The sequence below is a fragment of the Cupressus sempervirens genome, chromosome 2, assembly GCF_028749045.1.
Source record: "Cupressus sempervirens isolate cs-2001-9-10 chromosome 2, ASM2874904v1, whole genome shotgun sequence".
Taxonomy (NCBI): Eukaryota; Viridiplantae; Streptophyta; class Pinopsida; order Cupressales; family Cupressaceae; genus Cupressus; species Cupressus sempervirens.
In genome coordinates this window covers 401,458,171-401,481,434 of record NC_143119.1, presented here as the reverse complement: position 1 = coordinate 401,481,434, position 23,264 = coordinate 401,458,171, and the positions used below count along the sequence as shown (strand labels likewise).

Sequence of the window (23,264 nt, the reverse complement as noted above, 5' to 3'; positions counted from 1 at the left end):
ATGGCTTCTTGTTCTCATCAATCACTTCTCTTTTAATATCCCAATGTTGTTTTGGAATAATTTTCTTGGGTAATATTATTATGCAGTAAGAGCAAACTATAATGAAAACAGATTTTCTTTAATGCCTGTTTTTTTTGAACTGTGATTCCTTATCTTATTGTTTGATTCCTTATGGCATGCAGGTCATCAAATGTAAATACAGAGACTGTTTCCAGTGACATTCATGTAGTGGCCTCAAGTGACATTGTTACAGGATCATTCAATAACATTGATACAGATGCAAGTAACTTATCCAAATTAGACTTGAATGAGGATAATATTAAAGACTCCAAAGTCCAGAATATTTCTCAGCCCGTTGAATGCAAATGTGGTATGCCATTATGCATATGTCAAGCTACACCTCTTCCCCAGGTGCATTATGACTTGAGATTTGTTTTGGAACTAGTTAGTTAATTTTTCATCAGTTTACTTACATATCTAGTTTTTCTTAATTTATTATAGACTTTAAGGAAATGTAAATGCTTTCTTGTGTAAACTGACTTGACTTTTTTGACACCAATCTGAAGATTTTCCTTAATGAATGCTTTGCAGGTGCAGGCAGTAGTGCCCCCAACATCTAATTATCAGCGTCCCAAAAAGGTTTCTAATGTCCAACAGGGTTCATCTAATTCTAGCTCCAAGTTATCTGCAAGCTCTTCTGGAAGCAGTAAACCAAGGTTGTTTGACAATGTGGAGTCAGTATTTTCTACCAGAACACAATTTTTTAGTCAATTGTAATGACATGATAGAAAGGCAGTTTAAGTTAGAGGGTTTCTGTGTGGATCCATCTGCAACAAAAGCGTAAATTCCAATTTTGCATATTAAGTTTGAAGAAAAGCATTGAGCTGGCTTAGAAAACTCTATATATTCTTATCCACCCTGAAGATTTCCTCTGAATCATAGCTTCTCTATAGTTGCATACTGATGATTTATTAATAAATAACCGATGACCTTTAGACGAAAGAAACTCTGCAGGATATTTTGAAATGTTTTAAAAATATTAAATTTAGTAAGAATATGTTTTACAATCACTTTCATACATTAAGGAAGTTGCAGACCTTTGTCATATGCAAATACTGGCCAACATCTGTATTTTAGTTTTATACTTGTGTATAGTACCTCTGTGGTAAAGTTAGGCTCCACCTTGTCTCTTCACTCTCCAAACTCGTACATTCCCCTTACAGGTTGAGCCATGCTCACTGTTCTTTTACTATACTCTCCTCTATATTGTATTTCTACTATACTCTTCTGATTCTCCATAATTTTGGAATGTCAGCTATTTGATACTAGAAATTTGCCTTCTAAGCAGAGTAAAACTATTATGTTGTCTCTAGAACTGAGTGTAGTTGGTCAATGGAACATGAAGGTTAATTCAGTTACACTGGGGATATGCCAGATTGAAAAGAACCAAGGCTCTGAAAAGTAACTAAAAAGTAAAATTGTGACCATAGGGTTTTACACATGACAAAAACTATAAATATGCAGTGCATCAGTCCAATGTATTTCCCACTTGTAGACTCTTAAAAAGTATTTTCAGCCATCCAATATGCAGGTGCTCACCAACAGGAACTTTTCCTAATTTATAATAGTCAAGCCATGCATGGTAGGTGGCCTTATCTACTCAGGAAATTTTGCCTGGACCTTACATATTATGGAGTAGCTTGGATTTGTGAATTATGTACTTTCAATTTGCAACTTAAGCATAGGGCTATCAAAATTATAGTAGAAATTAGAAATACTCAACAAAAAAACATGAGCAGTCACAGGCTTTTGTTTTGATGTGTTGCATGACATGGTGGCTAAACCTACAATTTTTTTAAAAAGTCCTGAAATTCTAAAATCTGAATTTAAGTGCACATGGACAAAAATTGTGTATTGGCCCCCTTTTACAAATGATCACCTAGAGGAGGTTAGTAGCTGTAGGATAATTGGATTTATTTAAGGGAATAAATTAAGTAATTAAATGTTAAAGTAGTCCCAAGTCCTATGGGATTATTTAAATTTAATTAATTAGTAGCTGGACATGTTTTATTTTATAAAGTGACTTTATAATAATGTCAATGACAAATTAATAGATTCTATTTTGAGAGCGATGGAGTGTTTGTAGGGTGATGCAGTGGCTAGGTTTGTTTGGGCTCCCAACCAGCTTTAGGTTTGGATCTGGAGAGCTCGTGAAGACTGAAAAAGCCTGTTTTGGGCTGCTGCGAAACACCTCTGAATGCTTGCTAGGCGATGGGGGCAGTGGCTAGGGTTTGTTTGGGCTCCCAACCAGCTAAAGGTTTGGATCTGGAGAGCTCATGAAGATTGGAAGAACCTGTTTTGGGCTGCTCTGAAACACATCTGAGTGCTTGCTAGGCGATGGAGGCAGTGGCTAGGGTTTATTTGGGCTCCCAACCAGCTATAGGTTTGGATGTGGAGAGCTTGTGAAGATTGAAAAAGCCTGTTTTGGGCTGCAGCGAAATGCCTCTGAATGCTTGCTAGGCGATGGGGTGAGGGATATAAGTGGTGGAGAGACAGTCTCCATCCTTAAGTTGATGGGACCGGGACACAAGGAAAAGTCCCCAGTAAATGTTGCTGTGGATTGACAGTACTATGGTGTCACAGTGCAGGGTGAAGATGGCACCAAAGTTTTGTTCAACTACAATAAGCAACATTGAGTACTCTATATTTCAAGATTAAACACCAAATCTTCAACTCTCTGTTGAATAAGGTCACTTTTCATGCCAAGCTTAAAAAAGTAAGATCATGAAATGACTTCAAGGTTCCCTTCAATTGTGGATACTTTCTCAATGAAATAGTGTGATTTGTTGGTAATAACTTAAGGGGACTTATGCTTGTTCATTCAATGGACATCAAATTACTTCTATGGATTTGGCTTTACAATGTGCAATGAAAATATAGCTCAATTCTCAAACTTTCAAACTTTCTACTTCTTCTAACTATGAATGGAAGGAAGTATGGATGAACTTGGACCTTGCTTGATGCAATCTCGTCATGGACTCCACCCACCTAGCGCAAGCTTCTAAGATATATTCAAATGGTTTTTACATCAATATTTCCTCTTCAATCCCATCAATGGATGCAAACTAAAGATTCGATATCAATTGAAGTTTAATACAATCACTAGCTCACCACACAAGGCACACTTACAATCGACAAGAGGCTAGTAGCCCAGTTTAAATTTGAGTCAAGCAAGTAAACATACACAATTGTTTTCATCTGACTAACCTAGTCTAAACAATATGAAAATAAATCTACTCCAAGTGAGGAACTGAAGAAACCATGCAACACTTCAAAGCAATGTTATGCAATTCACAATGAATCATCAGTGACAATGAAGGGCCAAGATTTATCCCTACAAACCCTAATTAAGGTTGCCACATTATCAACCAATTACATGATTGCAGCACTGTGCGGGCCAATAAGAAAATTACAATGCTATTGACAACCAATGAGAAAATTGTTCACTTGGCATGATATGATTGAAACATGTGTAACTGGAGTTTTCTGATTGGTAGAAGACAACGAGGTGCCAAATCTTTGGTGATGAAAAATATCTCTTGATGCTCAACATTGCCAAACCTTCAATAGCGATGACATATTCCCAAATTGCTTCATCTTCTCAAATCTTTTTCATCTTCTTCCTGGAAATTTGTTCATTTCTATGACTTGAACTTACACTTGCATTTTCGTGAACTTGTAAACATAGTGACTCTTTCGATTCTTCCTAAAGTGACAAACTCCTCCATTTAGCTGATCCCTTCAAGAAGACCCTGGATTTCTAGAGGAAATTCAAGTTGATAGAATATCTTCTCTGATATTGATAAGACTTGGAATGAATTGTTTCTCAAACTCTGGAAAATGAATAATTTTCAGTTAATGTTTTGCCCAGATTTGCCACGTCCGAAAGATATTATCCCACTCCAATGGATTGTCTGCTGCCCTCTATTTTAATTCAGCTCTTTGACAGAAACAAATCACTGCCTTCTAAAGAATCTCACCTTCCAACTGAGAACAAAGTCATTGTCAATTGAGGATGCAATTCACTGGCACTCTAATTCTCTCTCTAAAAATGCTGCCAAATGAAGGGCAGTTTGCTGCTACATGCAGAGACTAAACTGCTGTTTAGGGGCAGAGAAAAAATTGATTAGTTTTGTGTGTTAAATGATATGAAATTCCTTCTCTTATATAGGCACCTGAGGAGTGGAGAGGCATGTTTGCCAAGGCTTTCCTACTTGATTTTCATTTTCCATCCTTAGGTAGTTCGTATTCTTCTCATCCCCATTGACTCCTTCACCCCGTGGCAGAATTTAGATACCCTAGAGGATTATTCATCCTTGGGGGATGGCAGAATCTGCCATTCCTCAAGGAATTTCCTTGATTTTCATCAAACTTCAATTTGCATCATGTCAAATTCTTATTTTTTCCCTCATTTCTTTCATTTCCTTCCTTCTTGGAGCCAAACGGTGATTTTAGAAATAAAAGTGCAAGGAGAGATTCATTAATGTTAAAGGATTTTGAAACCTTGGAGAATGGCGGAATCCTCCTTTCAGCTCATTATTTTCTCATTGATTTGGGTCCAATACCAATCTTTATCCTGGCTTTTGTCAATACAGAATCTTCATTCCCATGCTTTGGTCCCATTCTGATTCAAACTTGTGTCAATTGGACATCATAACTGTTCTCAATCCTCAGGAAGACACTATGGAAATCTTGAAGGTTTTGAGGATTTTCATTTTCTCTATCTACATTTTGTTAATCTCATCCCCGTTTCCATAATTAATCATCTTTTTCCCATGATGCAGGCTTCAAAATTCAAGTGGTAGGCTTTGTCTTGAGTTTAAATTGCCATAGGCTCAATGCAGAAATGAAGGGGAGGCGAGGATTATGAACCCTTGGAGTGTGGCGGAATCTGCCTCCTCCAAAGAATTTTCTCTTTACACCATTTCAATTCACTCACTCCGTTCTCTATGGTCCATCATTCTATTAGGCTCATCATCATTTTCCACTCTCAAGCCACCTTCCCCAAGCTTGCAAATTCAAGATGTGCATCTATCCCCATAATGACATTGTAGAAATTGGGAGTGGTGGGGGATGGGAACGGAGAGGATTCTTGAATTTTATTTATCTTTTCAGCTCTTCAATTTGAAGACTCCCATTGAAACTGGCTAACATTTTGGTCTTGATCACCATTATCATACTTAGATCATTGTTTTACCTTATTTATAAGCCAAGCTGTGCTCAAATCTCCATCTAGAGAGTGAAGAATTTTAGGTAGAGATAGGATAATGGATTCCTCAAGGCAAATTTCCCAGATTCAATCCTTTTGTACCCTTCCAAGGATTCTCAAGAATGAGGACATTATTGATTTCAAGCTACTCTTCTCTTTCCTTGACTTCAAAACTAAGTTACCGTATTCACCCTGTCCCTACCAAAGTTGAGAGTCAATTTGTATTCGGTTCAACTTCGATTTTATTTTGAGGAATTTGCTCTTAATTTAGTGAAAAGGGCCTTGGGTGACTTTTAATGTGTTTGCAGCAAATTTGGAATTAGTCACATGAGCCTTTGACGATTTTGGATCAATTTGGGCTTTTCAAAAGTATCTGGTTGAATATCAGGTATTTTGGACTTTTGTTGACTTTTCATTTAACTTTCTTATTATTATTTTTGCCAATCGAAACCCAACATTTCTAATATGCTTTTGTTTTTGTTTCACACAACATTTATATGGTTTGTTCTCACACAACATGTTCTGAGACGATACATCACAGGAAGCTGTTTTTCCTCACATGACATTCTTCCAGTGGCATCTGGGTCATCCAACAAGGCAAGCGGTTGTCCATTTTGGCATTTTTCTATGGTTGTCTAGTGGCAGAGTCATATCTTTACATTTGTTTGTTTTTCTATGGGTTTTCTAACACTAAGAGTCAAAGATCATTGTTCGTTTTTTTGCGGTCGTCCAACAACAAAGCCACATGTTTATATTTTTAGTTTTACATATGCATACATACATTCATATATATATATATATATGTTAAAATTAAAAAAAAATCTTGTATGTGCAAACCTAAAACGAACTTGAACCCAAGCCCCAAAAATTTTGAGCAAGTTTCGAACTCGAAGCTCAAACCTACATCCGTACCAAAATCTGAACTGGCAACCTAGCTTCAAAACTTAGATTTACTTCCCCTAAGGCTTGAAGGCTTGGAAATTGTTACTTACTAAAGCTCCTACGACCACCTACCCTAACAGCTAAAGCAAAAAGAGGGGGTCCCCATTTGCAACGGGCAATGCTGTGAAAACCTCACATTCAAGAAATGTATGAGAGTAGGCACGACCAACACCACAAAGGGCATGAACTCAAGATGGGAGATAAGGCGCAAGTTTCTTGAGGAAAAGAAAGGCTACAAGGACTTGTTAAGAAGGCAAAACCATTAAGATATGGGTTCTTCACCATCTTCAAAGATTTTGAAAAATAATATGTATAGAGTTGATCAACCCCCATACATGAAGATGCATTCATGATGAATGTGAATACCTGCATTAGTATGAACCACCTATTGGTGGGTGTTTTACGCTCACACCAACACAAAATAAAGTGCCAAAGGCACTCCATTCTCTCTGGAATAAAGATATCGTGTATGCTAAGATTGCAAAGAAGATCATAGAGGTGACTCCATGGTTTTGACTGTGAACTTGTGATTTGAGTGTGGATATGAGCTTGTTTAACTTGATGTATACTAGTAACTCAAGGGGATTTATGCTATTCACTCTAGATTTGTCGACATTCTTTATGAATTACTGTTGATGAAGTACTTGATCCTAAACTAACAAAGCCTTTTGCAATAAATTGCAAAGAGTAAGGGTAAGAGGTTCTATTCTAATCCTAAAATGCAAGAGACCATGAATGTGTTTGTGAACTGTACAAAACTTCACTCTATCATCAATGTCCACCAAGTTAGTACAATCTTCCAAGATAAATGACAAATGTTCAAATCACTACTATAACACCAACATCGTGAATTAGTACATATCAATGTGCAAGTAACAATTGAATTTAAGCTTGTATTTCACTTCTAGATGATCAGACAAAATGATTTACAATTAGTAAATCACGTGTAGTATGGATTAGTTGAGTCTCATGAAGATTCATTCACAATTCCTTTCATCCATCTAAATTTCTGATAGCAAATTCTAAATTAAATAGCTTTTATGCTTGATAATTCTAAATCCAATTTTGTTGATGTGGTGCGACGATGGAGGGTGGTTCGTGAAATAGCTTTTCTACTTGATAATTCTACTCTTGATGATTTTACAATCCAACATTCATGAATAAATTTGTTCGTGCCTTCCTAGCGCTAATCCTGTTGATGGGTGTTTTATAGCCAGACCAACATAGAGTAAAGTGCCAAAGACACTTCATCCTCTCTTGAACAAAGATACCGCGCCAATTCTATTGATGTGCGTTTTATGACAACTCCAACATAGAATAAAGGCCAATGAGACCCTATATGATCACACAACTTTCTTTACAAATGATATGGCAATGAGGAACTCCATCTTAAAGTAACAGATCTTTTGGAATAAATTGCAGAGTAAGGGTCCGTTTGTTTCGTGGAATTAGACCAGAATTGGCTTTTTCAAAAAATGAATTTGGAAAATTGGTGTTTGTGTCAAAATAGCAAAATGGCATTAGAATTTCGGAATCCTAATTTCGCCATTTTGGAATCCTAATTTCGCCTCAAAATTAGGTTTTACACTTCCTCAAAATACCTGGAATTGAAAATGAAAACCTGGTTACACTTTTTTGAGGAGTGTAAAAAATCACATTTTATTAATTTTTGATGTTTGTGAACTAGACTAACATTGTCAGTTCAATAGTTGAGCCCACGGTAATCGGTAATGAAGGTGTACTTGTTCCCTACTGTCTCGTTCTCTGTAAATCTCTAAGATTGAGCGGACTCTCAAGCCCAGTGGCATTGCTATCGTCCATGTTTTTGCCCATAGAAGGGGAGATAAGTACTCTGTGAATGATCTCTTCAACACTCATCATTTCATTCCTCTAAATGGGATCACTATTTGTTTTTTCTTTAGGAAACATCTTGCAATCCTTTATTGAAACCTTCCTATCTTTACTTGGGTTACACCTTTCTTCCTTGTTTGAAGAATATTGACAATTCATGCATCACTTCCTCCTTGTGCTGATCCTTTAAACCCTCGACTGTCTTCCTTAATGAAACAACTTGTGGTTCTTGATTCTCTACTATATCTAAACATTGATCTTCACGTACCACTACTTCATTTGATTGAAGGTCCTTTGTTGCTTTCTTGATCTCCATTTGGACAAACTCTTCCTTTGGTATGATGCTTGAAAGTTTACCATTCACTTGAATACTTTGATCGTTAGACTCATTTTGTTTGTCTTGTAGCTTGTTTTCTTCACCTTTGGGTGGTTTTGATACTAAACTTATTTCTTCAAAGTATGCTCTCAAAGCGAACCATCCCATTTCACATTTGGTTTGCGTGATGATATCTTGGTATGATGCACAAGTGAATCCCAAATGTGAGACATCACATATTCTACACCAAGAAGAGAGGTACATATCTTTCGCACATGAGTTTTTCTGAAGACTTAATTTTTCTTGATCATCTATTCCAAATTATCGAAAAACATGTTGACTCTATGAGTTGATTCCATAAATGGGATCAGTTTGAAGATATCCCAAAACAATGTTTTTCTTTGTAATAACAGGTTTACCCTTGACAAAAATGTCAAACAATTCAGCTTATCATTTTAGGTTGGCCCATGAATCTTGCACTTTCATGGTGATGCCAACTTGGTCAAATTTCATGATATAGTTGTGCATTCAAGCTCACCAAAGTTGAGTGTAACAAACAAATTTTCTCGACTATAAAGAATGGAACTAATATCTGATTTCAAGTAGAAAGCAAAGTAATATTTCAACTAACTTCTGAAACATAACATCTTATAATACATTTCATGAGATATTAACCGAAATAATGATTAATTGAAATATCATCCAACTAGAATAACTATTAACTGAAATAACCATTTCCTAACATTCTTTGTATACAAGTAAAGTAAATTACTGCAATTTTTACTATGATACAAGAGGAAACATATGCATACTAGGGATATAGAAAGAACATGCAAAAAATAACTGGTGAGTCTTTAACTGGTTGTGCAAGCCTCGGCTTTTGGGTAAGAGGAGAATCATTGACTTAGGCTTAACCTCCCAACCACGGACCATATCCATCCCCACACAATCTTTTGAAAAGAAAGGCCCTCCCTACCTTGGGGCTAGGCTTGGGGTACTACTAGTCTAGCCATTCGAGCAATACCGGTGTTTAGAATGTCCACACAATTATGGATGAACATGTTTGAATAACTGGCACTAACGACATCATGTGATCTTTAGAAGACAATCACGCATTTAATGACCTTGGCCAAAGTTTTTGGATGGGTTTCTAATACCCGATCACCACCACTTGATTTGACAATAGGAAAACAATATAAATGGACATGCACGAACTATTAAATGATTCTTTAAAAATAATACATTTATTGTATCACATCTGATTCTATTTCATGTTCTTGCAGATTTTTATCACCTCTTCACCCTTTTCCCTGGCCATACAGCCGGGTGAGTCCTAGGCTAGATTAATCCAACTCTTTTTGCTGAACCTCAGCTGGTGTAAAGAATATTATATATTTTTAGTATAATAGAGTCTTTATGACCCGAGAACTTCTCTTAATGGACTTACAAGGAATATATTTTTTAATTTTGAAATCCATCAGTAACAGAGATGTCTGAACATATCATATACATTTGATCTTGACTCAACATGGGAAGAATGGACTCATCAAATATCTATTCGATATTGCAATTCAATATTAATATATGGAATTCATGGACACATTTCTTACTGCTGTAAATTCGAATGCAAATATATATATATATATATATAACAAACTATGATTGGAAAAGCTGACGACATAACCTGGTCTGGAAGACGTGGGCTTGGCTTGACTCTATGTAGCTGACTGTTCTTGACGTGGGCAATCGAAGGCGCAGAGCTCAGGGTAACAATGAATACGACTTGTCATTATCATTCGCAGCAAAATAGAAATAAGAAAAACATAGGAGAGTAGAGGTATAACGTGCAAAATATGTGTTTTTGGTTCTCTCGACTTGTATAAATAAAGGAGGCATTCAAAATAATAAAGGCTTCCAAGAAGCCGTGACTCTATGATCAGTTTTTAGAAAAGAAGAAGAATCATCTTCTTGAATCACCGATAAAAAATGGCAAGTGTACATTCTCGCCTCTTATAAAGAAGAAAATAAATATGAAAGATAATTTGAAGGTTACGAAATCAAAAGGATAATTTATAAAGTTATATATATATACTTGCACACACACACACATATTTTATTAGGATGGCATCATATATAATATTTATCCTCCAAGGTTGTACCTACTAAGGTATGTACATCTAAATACATGCTTCACCTAGAAGATTATTTTATCTCCTTATCTTCTCATGGTGTATGCATATTTAAATATACGTATTTTAATAGATATAATCTTGTATAAATTAATACCATGGTGTCACCTTATTTTTATATCTATGTGAACATGCATAAATCTGTATTATATCGAAGTGATGAGAATGTCAACCATAAGCCATTAAAGATATGTACTTTAATTAAGTTAAAATGTTTAATGTTTTAATGTTTATCAAATAGCTCATGCCTATCCAATGATTGTATCCTATTATATAAGTTGCTATGTCCTTACCAAGGTAGTTAGAGGTCATACCTGTCTATCAGATAAATGGACTAAGGCAGTACCCCATTCCGTAGATCTCGTTAAGCAATGCTTCTCCCCATCGTCTAATCCTGCAATCACTCATGCAATAGTTTCTACAATAATAACAAGTTCCATGGTAAATCCATAATAACAATTAACATAGATATTAGTAAGGAAACTAGTTAATAACCATTAATCTGAAACCAAGCAACTACTAACTACTATCACAATCATATGACAAATAACAGATAACGACCATCATCATTAAACAGTTATACAAAATAATTTATGACAACCAATTCCATAGGATACAACGGTTATATTTAACTACCCTTTTCACATGAATAGAAAAGAAAAATCCATTCAACTCAACGGCTATAATAATTTAAAATAGGTCAAAATTTGGGATGTAACATTGAGAAATATCAATTTGATAAATGCCTTGATAGTGAAATTGTTGTGCATTCATTGAGAAAGCCATTTTCCTTTTTCTTATTTTTTAGATTTTTTGGAGTAGAAGATATCTATCATATCTTAGATGTTACATTTGAAAGCTCATACCGGTTGATACTTCTTGAGCGAATTTTAAACAAGCCTTCCTTCTAGTGCCAATTCTATTGATGTGGTGCGACGATGAAGGGTGGTTCGTGAAATAGCTTTTCTTCTTGATAATTCTACTCTTGATGATTTTACAGTCCAGCATTCATGAATAAATTTGTTCATGCCTTCCTAGCGCTAATTCCGTCGATGGGTGTTCTATAACAAGACCAAAACAGAGTAAAGTGCCAAAGACACTCCATCCTCTCTTGAACAAAGACACCACACCAATTCTATTGATGGGTGTTTTGTGACCACACCAACATAAAGGCCAAAGAACCCCTATATGATCCCACATGCTAAGATTGCAAAGAAGAACATCATAGAGACAAATCCAAGGTTCTAATTGCGAACTTGCGACTTAACCAATGGATATGAGCTTGTTTGGCTTGATTCATGGTGGTAATCCAAGGAGACTTACGCTATTCACTCTAGATGTCAACTTTCTTTACAAATGATATGGTGACGAGAAACTTTATCCTAAAGTAACAAAACTTTTGGAATACATTGTAAAGAGTAAGGGTTAGAGGTTCTATTCTAATCGTAGAATGCAAGAGACCATGAATGTATTCATGAACTCTTCTAGTCTTTAGTTTGTAAGCAACTTCCACCAAGGTAATGCAATCTTTAAGGTAAGTGTCGGATGTTCAAATCACTAATATAACACTAATTGGTTCAATAAATGCATATCAATGTGCAAGTAACAATTGAAACTGACTTTGTATTTCAATCCAAATAACCATGCAAAATGTTACAATCAACAAATCACAAGCATGGGTTAGATGAGTTACAATAAGATTCATTCACAATTCCTTTCATTCAACTAAATCTCTTAAAGCAAATTCTAAATTAAATACTTAAACGAATTTTAAACCAATTTGAGAGATCAAAGAGCCACATAACGTTTCTAAAATCTTCACCAAATCACCAAACTCCAATGATTTAGTACATTCTTAGTAGTATCACAGAGACAGTTCTTCAAAAACTCTCTTTTCAAATGAGAGGAGTGGAGTTTATATAGAATCCCCAAATACAATGAATGGCTAGGATTGATTTGAAATTAATGGCCAAGATCTTCTCAAGAAAACCTTGATTAGGGTTGCTAAAAATATTAAATATAAATCGTTAAATACAAAACAACAAAATGGAATATTCTCTATTTAGCCAATGAGAAAAGTTGATGGTAGGAGAACAAGTGAGAAAAATTCAAAGATGCCAACTCATTTAGTATGATCATCTTCTAGAAGGTGCTTTCCACACGTACACTTGGAATAATTTGTTTGGATGAGTATGGGTTGATTTCACAATATTATTTTGCAATCCTTGTTTCAATTCAACCTTTCAATCCTCTTCTCTTTGAAAATCTTCTCCTTGGGTGCCTTGTCTTTGTAGCAGTTGAGTCTTTTGTATTTTCACTTTCATTGTTTTGGATCCCTTTTCATCTTCATCCTCATGGCGATCCGTCCACATCCTTGACTTGAACCTGCTTAACCTTGATCTTCTTGACCCACAAATTGTTTGGTCCTTATCACTGATCTTTCTTTACCTCACATCAATCAATTCTTTGATGGAAATTGTCCTCTTCATGGTCTTCGAATTTTCTTTCCTTTGTCCAAGCTTCCTTGACATGTTTAAGTGTTATCTTCCTTTGAATGTGATCTCCTTGAGCTAGCATTCTTCACCCTTTGATCAACTATTATATTATATGAAGCTCAAATATATAGTATTTTGCAAAGAAATCTGATTGAGAAAACGGATCTCACTTTACTAACCCTGATTTTGTTTTTGATTAGAGGCTTTATGACTAAGAAAATAAGAGCATTAAAGGTTGCAAATGAAGTTTAAGTCTGAAAATCAAATTTGGAGGACAAATCCAAAGCCAGCCCCTCAAAATTAGAAAATCAGACTTAAATACTTTGCAAAACTTAATTTAGGCATTATTCCTAGGACCTGAAATTGAAAAATGCATTTAAAAATCTGATTGGTTCCATTAGCAAAGTCTGACAACAGCTTCAAATTTCCTTACCTGGCTTCTTACACTTTGGAATTTCTGATCTTGGGCAAGAGGAATGGATGTGTTTAGTTGCGCTAGGTTAAATTTGAAGGAGGGTAAACTCTAAAATTTTATGATTTTTTCTTTTCAAATCTGAAGCATATGAGTTTGTTGCCCTTGTTGGAGAACGTTTTGTTACCTCATTTTCAAATATGTAAATGACTCCACCAACTTAAGGAAATGTAACATAATGCTTACAACAAACAGATGGGAGGCCCAATTACACCAAACCCATCTCTGAATTTTATAGTTATGTAATGTCCCCATCTTTTTAGCGTCTTATTGGAGTTCTTAGCCTTGACATTCTCTGAAGGAGGCTAAGTAAAGAAGCAAGGAGAAACTCCTAGAGAGCGCATTAATTATTGGATGGGGGAAGCTTCTAGTAATTTAATTTTCTAGAAGCACAATTAATTATTGTATTGCAAGGGAGAAGCCTCTAGAGAGTGCATTAATTATTGAAAAGGGGGAAGCTTCTAGAGAATGCAATTAAATAATATTTTATTTTCTTCTAAAAAGGTGAAGGAAAAGAATAAATAGAGGTGAGAGTTTCATTGTTTATGATCCGATTATTGTGAATTGCATTTGATAAGAACTTGGGAGAAGAAACTAAGGTTTCTAATTTCAGTCAGCCATTGGAGAACGGCAACTCTTCAGTGTGCAACCATTTGAGGTGGTGAAATATCTACTGAATTTGGTATTCGGGAGAGCTTTATTCTGGAGTTCTATTTGTGCCTAAATTGGAGAATAGATTTTGACTGCTACAGTATGCATGCACGATCCCGCGCTACAGTATTTATGTTTTATTCATTTCCATTTTTGGGCATCACTATTATGAGGTTCCTCTTGCAACTATTAGTAGTTATCAATGTAATTTCTAAGCATATGATTTTGCTGTGATAATTCAGAATTAGATTTTGGCATTACTGTAGTCATTATTGTAAGCCCATGAGAATCAATTCAATAAAGGAGATACATGTTGCATACCATTTGTTTGACGAAATGTCCATCTAATAGCATATATGATCATTATAGTAGTTGTATGTCAATTGTTTGTCAAAATGTCAGTTGGCTGTAAGTATGCATTTCATATCTAGTTTCCATGTATATGCATTGGAAATACCAAAAGAACTGCAATTGCATATTAGTTCATTGTAAAAGGTATTGTAGTATCATTCTAAATTTTTTAGCTTGGAGAAGCAGCATACAAGTGTTTGACAATATTCCTTGAGCTACATTCAGTCAGTTTGGGCAAGGGATACTGCATTGGTATCAGAGCTTGCTTGCAAAGTGTTTGATGAAATGTCAAACAATTGAATTAGAGAAGAATCTGGTATTTGTTGAAGTTATAACTAGTTGGAATTATTACATTGGTATCAGAGCCTAGTTCTTGCCATCCTGTGGGGTAGGAAATTTATTTTATTTTCAGATTTGTTGTTGCATTTGGAGTGACCAACACTATAGCATTTTCTAGCCATGGACATACATAGGGGGACACACAGTTGTAGAAGTTGATGGAGTAACGATGAAGTTAGCATGAAAATGAATGCTTTGCAAGAAAGTATGGAGAAACTAAAGCTTCATCAACAAAGGTTGGCAAAGAACTTGTCAGATCCAAAGATAATCGATAGGGCAGCAAGGTATATGGTTTTCGTCTTTAGAAGGCCGACATCGAGGTTGCAAGGAAGGAAGCTTGAATTTTTCCTGATAGGTGTCATTGATGTAGATGTACCTATATTTAGCATGACACCTACTAGTCCTATCTACAATGTTGACGATGGACTTATTTCACAGGGAGATGTGGTTGTGTTAGTGGCAGCAGAGGATATCGGCACCAAGCTTCAGTAGTTTGAAGCTCCCAGAGTTGTTGCTACAGTTAGTGCAGACACAGTTGATGCAGTTGTTACCACCGATATTTTTGGCTCTCTCGAGGACATCATTATTGGAGATTTGTATGTGAGATCTCATGGTGTTGCTATAGTGCAAGAGGCAGTTGCTTCCTCAGGTGGGACAAAGGCACATATAGAGTCACTCAGCTGTGATGTTGGCTGAGTCAGTAGATGTGGGTTTATGCTATAGTATTACTGATTCGCAACCTGGCGTTGAGTCATGTGTGTAGAGTCAAGAGTCCGCAATTGAGACTTTGTCAAGAGATGTCAATGCAGATAGTATGGACACATCTGATGAACCATTTGATGATGCTATGAGATGTACTGGGTATGATACTCCTTGTCAGATATTGGATGACAACTCCGAGGAGGTCTTGGATGAGTCCCAGGATCGATGCTTACAGGATCTTACTATTGAGGTGGAAGTTGAGACATGTGATGAGATTGATATGGCAAGGGCTTCCATTTCTTTGGATGAGGAGTTGGTTGAGGTACATGGAAGTTGTATGTCGGATGCAGAATTGTGCAACGAAGATAACACATGTATGAGCAATCTTGTGGTGGAGAGGCTTGATTTAGTTTTCCTATTTCAGTGCAGTTAGTGAGACAAAGAGCTTGCGTAGGAGTTAGGGATTACAAAGGCATCATGTGACTTGTCAGTTGAAGGTGAGTGATAGTAATATTTCCTTAGCTCTTAAGCATTATGATGCTATCCATTAGATGTTAGCTACATCTGGTTGGGGTGCTCCTATGTTTGATGAGCATAGTGATAGTACTTTTTCTCTAGCAGAGGTTCATGCTCTTCGAGAGGCTGTTAGGATCTTGAAGGATAGTTACTCTCAGTTAGTTACTGACAGGGATTACCTTCTAGAGTGGGGTAGCACCTGCTATGAGATGTTGTTAGGGAAAGATGAGGAGGTGGTTGAGCTCACTCGAGAGCTTGAGGTGATTGTGGACTCTCTCCAGTATACTCAGTTGGCTCTCCAAGAGTCATAGTCACAGTTGGATAAGGTTACCGTAGAGTTAGAACGGGTATAGTCGACACCAGCCCCAAGTCCTATTCAATTACATATTGTGGTTGGTGGTGAGTTTGCTTCTACGGTTGAGGATGAGGCACGTGATGATGTGACAAACACATTCGTCCAGGATATGAGTGCAGCATGTACAGAGGAGGTGAGAGCATTAGTGGAGATGGGCTCTCATGGTGATTTGCTTTCTTCTACTGGAAGTGAATCTATTTCCTCTTTTCATATAGCTGGTAGCATTGGACAGTTGGCATTGTCACATTTTCAGAGGGATTAGCTGTGGATTGTGGGGGAGCAGATTGATGCTTCCACATATAATTCCTACTGTACTGAATCATTCATGGAGTATTTGCTTGAGAGCTTGGATTTGCTGGAGGTTTCACATAGTATATCTGAGGGTACTCTCATGCGAGGCTCTTGTGCTATATGATGATTGGTGAGGAAGATTGTAGAGACCTTGGTTACAATGCTTCCTAATAGGGATTTTGTGGTTGGGTTTGCTGAGAGGGTTGCCCATTATCTTGCCTGACCAACAGTTCAGAGTCAGAGAGTGGAGCCATCTTCTATTTCCCAGTTTAATGATGATGAGATTGGAAGTTTTTATCGGCATTACACTCTGAGGAATGCTCATCACTTTTCTTTTGACCTACAGCTAGAGGACTTGGTTTTGAACGTTATGGATGGTGACAGAAGGTTTTGTATTCATTATATCCGCAGAGGGTGTACTTCTCTGCCAAGGGTTGAAGCTTTTGAGATACAGGGTATTGTGAAACAGTTGGATATGGTAGTGAATGAGATGAATCAAAATCACAAACAGATGACCCAACTAATTTTGAATCTAAGCTTTGAGCAAAGCATAATATCGCTTTTTCGAAGAGCGAAATGTGATGACATAGTTGTGACTTCATATTTGTGAGACATTTCTTATAAGGTACTGCATGAGTTGGGTACAATTGAGGTGGAAGGTGATGAGAATTCATGTCAGGTTAAGTCAGATGTTACAGTTGTTGGCATGAGTCCCTAGATCATGTATTTGATGGCGATGCAATAATATTGGGAGTAGGAGCATGCGAGGATGCTGTCATATTACTAGCCACTTCTGTGTCAGTTCAACCATCCAATGAGTAGCTTAGCAGTATACATGCAGTTGTAGATGTGTGCTCTGATGATAGTACACTTGTTATTGCTGATGAGGTGAGTGATATAGTGACAAAGTCATGTTATACTATCGATCAACAAAGTGTTGATGTTCACTTCTTGGATAGTACTATGTTCAACATGGATGCAACATTGTCTTATGACAATCTAATGTTTGAGGTTGATGTTGATCACTCATCTGAGTGGAGTTGGGCTCAGTTTTTACCATTTGCAAAGATTCAATTTTGTGTTGCGGCAGTTGGTAATGTTCCTATGTCCATATATTTTGATGTGGCAACACCTATTATTGATACAGTTGGCATGAGTGCATATGGTTCACCTGTTGCTACATATTTTTCAATGCATGTTGGTGATGATCAAGATTTTAGTCCAATATATATTATGTGGGTGGATATAGGGAAGAAGAGGTTTCATAGATCTTCTACAGAGTTGCCTTCTGGTGACACATGGACTTCTACATCATCGGCACAAGTTTTGGGTGCTATGTTGCAAGACATGTGTTTGGTCCTGATGATGCTAGTTTGCAGTTGGTTTAATGTCCACAAGGATGTCACATACTACTTCATTTGGGATCCAGGTGGAGGTTAGAGTTCATTGTGTTGCCAGATTACTTGAGGACAAGCAATTACAAGGAGGGCGAACTGTAACGTCCCCATCTTTTTAGCATCTCAGTTTAGTTCTTAGCCTTGACATTCTCCGAAAGCTAAGTGGAGAAGCAAGGAGAAACTCCTAGAGAGTGCATTAATTATTGGAAGGGGGAAGCTTCTAGTAATTTAATTTTCTAGAAGCACAATTAATTATTGTATTGCAAGGGAGAAGCTTCTAAAGAGTGCATTAATTATTGGAAAGGAGGAAGCCTCTAGTATTTTAATTTTCTAGAAGCACAATTAATTATTGTATTGCAAGGGAGAAGCTTCTAGAGAGTGCATTAATTATAGGAAGGGGGAATCTTCTAGTAATTTAATTTTCTAGAAGTAGAATTAATTGTTGTATTGCAAGGGAGAATTTTCTAGTGAGTGCATTAATTATTGGAAAGGGGGAAGCTTCTAGAGAATGCAATTAAATAATATTTTATTTCCTTCTAGAAGGGTGAAGGAAAAGAATAAATAGAGGTGAGAGCTTCATTGTTTATGATCCGATTATTGTGAATTGCATTTGATAAGAACTTGGGAGAAGAAACTAAGGTTTCTAATTTCAGTTAGCCATTGGAGAACGTCAACTCTTCAGTGTGCAACCATTTGAGGTGGTGAAATATCTACTGAATTTGGTATTCGGGAGAGCTTCATTCTAGAGTTCTATTTGTGCCTAAATTGGAGAATAGATTTTGGCTGCTACAGTATGCATACACGATGCCATGCTATAGTATTTATGTTTGATTCATTTCCATTCTTGGGCATCACTATTATCAAGTTCCTCTTGCAACTATTAGTAGTTATCAATGTAATTTCTAAGCGTATGATTTTGCTGTGATAATTCAGAATTAGATTTTGGCATTATTGTAGTCATTATTGTAAGCCCATGAGAATGAATTCAATAAAGGAGATACATGTTGCATACCATTTGTTTAACAAAATGTTCATCTAACAGCATATATGATCAGCATAATAGTTTTATGTCAAAATGTTAGTTGGCTGTAGGTATGCATTTCATATCTAGTTTCCATGTATATGCATTGAAAATACCAAAAGAACTGCACTTGCATATTAGTTCATTGTAAGAGGCATTGTAGCATCATTCTAAATTTCTTAGCTTGGAAAAGCAGCATACAAGTGTTTGACAATATTCCTTGAGCTAAATTCAGTTGGTTTGGGCAAGGGATATTACATTGGTATCAGAGCTTGCTTGCAAAGTGTTTGACAAAATGTCAAACAATTCAATTAGAGAAGAATTTGGTATTTGTTGAAGTTATAACCAGTTGGGTTTATTACAAGTTACAACTCCCTCATGTAAGATATGCAATGAATAGAAAGTCCGTATGCTTCTTGTGGATGGTGTAGTTTCTAGAGAGATGTTCTCTTTGTTTGTATGTGCTGCATCAACAAGTACGGTCACCAGTATTTATGAGTTGCAAGCATTTTTTTATGCTCTCTAGAAGACTACTGTTGGATATGGGCAGCTATGATGTTCGCCATCTATGTTTTTTATATTGATTCTCACTGTTTGCATCCAAATGCCAACTCCTATTTGGCATTCCATGTGGATGTGTTTGCTGGGAGCAATCATTATTGGATCGCACAACTTCAGTTATGATCATGCAGCGGCTTCTAAGTAACTATCATTTCCTCCTCTTGAATTCGTGTGTCCAAAATTTCAGTTATGTCTTTCATTCTTCCTAGGGACCGTTCGCATTACAAAGAGCATTAGATATCTTTGGTGGTGGCATTGTTAATGGTGTGTGTGTTCTTGCATTCAGCGTGTGAGTGCCTGGAAGGCATTCATACTTTCAGAGGTGTTTTATTTTTATCAGCATGTTCCTGCTTTTCGGGGTGGATGTGTTACAGTTTCATTATTACTTTTGCAGATTAGTATCTGAGATTGTGCTCATTTTTAAAGTTGGATTCATTCCGTGCATTTAAGGAGTTTGCTTCTCTCAGTCTTGCATCATGTGAACCTTTTGAGTATTGCCATCTTTCTAATGCATCATATTCATACTCTCATTCTTCTGAGAGAACTCGTGTTTTATCTAACGGAGTTTGTGCTGCTTCTAAGTCTCTTGCATCAATTAGGTAATCATGCAGGTTGCTATTTCAGTTTGTGGAATTTTCACTGGTGCAGATCAGACTATTACTCTTTATTGTTTAAGTCTTTATCAGCATATTTTCACTTAATCTTAGTAGAGATTTTATCTTGAATATTTCAGTGGGAGTTTGTACTTGACATAAAAGTCATTTAAGCTGATTTTGAAATTGTGAAAGACTATGAACATTCTTCTTTATTTATAATAAAGATATCATTTTGTGGGGCTGGGTTGTTTCCCTCGGAGAGGAGGGTTTTTCCCAGGATAAAAGGTTCTCTCTGTGTTTTGTTTTGTTTTCTTTCTTATTTTGGTTTTGTGTTTTGTGCTGTCATTGGAGATTTTTGTGTTGATGACTAAGCCATATGCTCAGAAGATCTAGTGTTGCAAAATAAGACTCGGAGACCATACGAGGTACCCGGGAGTCTTGACAGATATGACTCAAAGGAAAAGTGCAAAAACAGTACAAATAGTACTCAAAGGAGAAAGTGGGAGAATCTTTCCACATTTTGTACCTCATTAAGATTTTGTGGCACCAAAACCGTCCTTTGTAAGAAATGCATGATACATAAGGATTCAAGAAAGGATGACAAATTAGCACAACTTCAGTTTGTTTTCAAAACACCTGAGGGGCTAGCAGTACAGAACCACCTGTTCCAACTGGAGATGGTTTTAAAACTGTTGGTTTACATAAGGGACAGGGCAGTTGCCAAACTGCCATTTCCCTTAAGCATGGAACAGTTAATAATCCAATGGGATGGTTTCATCTAAATCCAAGTATAAGAAGTTGAACTAACTAGTCTGACTTAATGTCCTCATTTCTGGATAAGAAGACATTTCAATGCATGATTGGGGTCTTCCAGTGCCCATATGAAGGCATGTAGAGGGGGATTTAGAGTGTGGGAGGAGACTCGACTGTGAGAAGGAAAACTAAAAATCTCCCATATCTGTACTTATTTGTTTTGAGCAATGTTAATCAGGTACAACTGCAGTTGTTACTACCATTTCTTTTTCCCTGTCTCAGGGTTAGGATAAAGATTCCAATTTCTTGATTTGTTTGAAACTTTGAGGTATCAATTTTGTGCTCTTTACTCAATCTCTTCTTGCAATTGGCTGGATACTGATGGGACTATTGTTTCTTACAGTGTATTTTTCAACAGTGGACAAACGACCAATGGAACCATGTTAACAAATTCCAAAGATTATGAAACCAGTGGAGAGGTGAATTCTAATAAATAGGCACAATATCTGATGCCTATCATGGCATATTTGTAGTGTTCCTTCCAAATAACTGATTTCTAGAAACCTTTTTTTTGTTTACCAGGGTTTACGGGAGGCTATCAAGAATGGTGACGTATCTGCTGTAAAAAAGCTTCTAATCCAGGTAAATCAATGAGTGAGTTACTTTGTATTGCAATAATAGAAGCATTATCATTGATACGTAACTTTATTTAGTGGTTGCGTATAGAGTACTATTTTAAAATCATTTACAACATATTCTGAAAACAGAGTCAAGAACAGTTTCTCTTAAGTTTTGTAATATTATATTGACAGTTGAAAGTTTCATCATTTATAATACTCTAATTTAGTAATGTAACGGGCAGTATGTTGTCCTCTTACACTGACCTCTTTCATTATCAAGGCTGAACTCTATAATGCAATCATATGTTTTTTTCCATAATGTCTTATACAAATCAAGAATATCTTAGGGAAGTCTGGTCTGTGACAGGGGGTGGATGCTAACTATTGTGACAAACAGGGAATGTCTCTATTACATTTGGTAAATTCTCAGTTCTTTTCCCTCTACCTTATGAAACATTTTGTAATTGTTATCTGATTCCCATGACTTTATTTTGCAGGCTACGGTTTTTAATCATACAGAAATCACATTTATTCTTATGAATGCCGGAGCTAGTGTAGATGCAAAGAATGCTCAAGGTAAAGCTAAATTTTGCAACACATTTATGTTTCCTTAATGTTCTATGATGCTTGTTTTTACATGTTTATTACCTGTTTCACATTTTACAGGGGAGACTCCACTTGATTGTGCACCGACTATGCTACAATATAAAATGCATCAGAAAATGCAAGAAGCTGGTCATGGATAGTAACTAGTTCATTGCTCTTTCTTTATAATCAGCTTATATGCTTTCTAAGCATAAAGCAGTTTTGCTCTTCTGGAAATGCTTTTATTGCTACACGTGTGTAATATGTAGTTACATTGGTTTGTAATTCGAAAGAGCTTAGAAAATTGAGATGATTGCCACTTATAGATGACTACTGTAACAAAATTACTTGCAAAATATACATCTAGGTGAGAAATGTGCACCCTTATCTTAAAGTTGCAATACCCAAACCTCAAAAGGCTCTGATATGGTCAGGCTCTGAGCCAGGTTGTTCATGTAAGATTCATATAACTGCAGAGATTCCACAACAATTGGAAGTTGAAGTGTGAGAGTTGGATATTATAGAATCATAGATTACTGTATAAGTTTGTCTTGTGGTTGATATGCAGATTTTTAGGGTGCAACACTTTTCAGGTCTATATTTCAGAGTCTTTCCATTTGACTATGTTTTGTCTCAATTAGGTGGGTTATATGTGAGAAGAAATACATTTTCACTTATTTAGAGATGTTTTGAATATAAATTATTTCCCTTAGTAATATTCTCAGACTTTTTGGTTTGGGCTCTCTGCCTGATTATTTCAAATATGGTGAAATTTGAAGTCAATAATGCATTTCCTGAGATTGGCAGTTCCAACTTACATCACACGAGAAAGGACTAAAACATATATATGGAGTAAAACCTGCATCTTTTGAAATAAATAGATCCAAGTTAGCGGCATTTTCACAAGTATGCTGAAGGTTTTTTGAGGTCTTGGGCTTTCAGGGAAACTAAAGTGATTCTGTTTTTACAAATGCAAGTTTGCAATATTGATT

General features: G+C 36.3%; 1 protein-coding gene across 2 annotated transcripts in view; it reads left to right on the top strand.

Moving 5' to 3' along the window:
• Positions 1-22,990, top strand: part of LOC149572830 (Ankyrin repeat family protein) — an 81,802-nt gene extending 58,812 nt beyond the window's left edge. Inside the window, exons 4-10 of one of the 2 annotated variants that reach the window (XM_089813902.1) lie at positions 183-411; positions 592-716; positions 21,471-21,546; positions 21,650-21,709; positions 22,055-22,105; positions 22,185-22,263; positions 22,354-22,990. In XM_089813902.1, coding sequence (XP_089670028.1) covers positions 183-411; positions 592-716; positions 21,471-21,546; positions 21,650-21,709; positions 22,055-22,105; positions 22,185-22,263; positions 22,354-22,433 — 700 coding nt within the window. In that variant the 3' untranslated portion in view covers positions 22,434-22,990. Of the gene's footprint in view, positions 1-182; positions 412-591; positions 735-21,470; positions 21,547-21,649; positions 21,710-22,054; positions 22,106-22,184; positions 22,264-22,353 lie in introns of both variants that reach the window. The other variant, XM_089813901.1, reaches the window with a different exon arrangement.
• Positions 22,991-23,264: the final 274 nt, after the last annotated feature.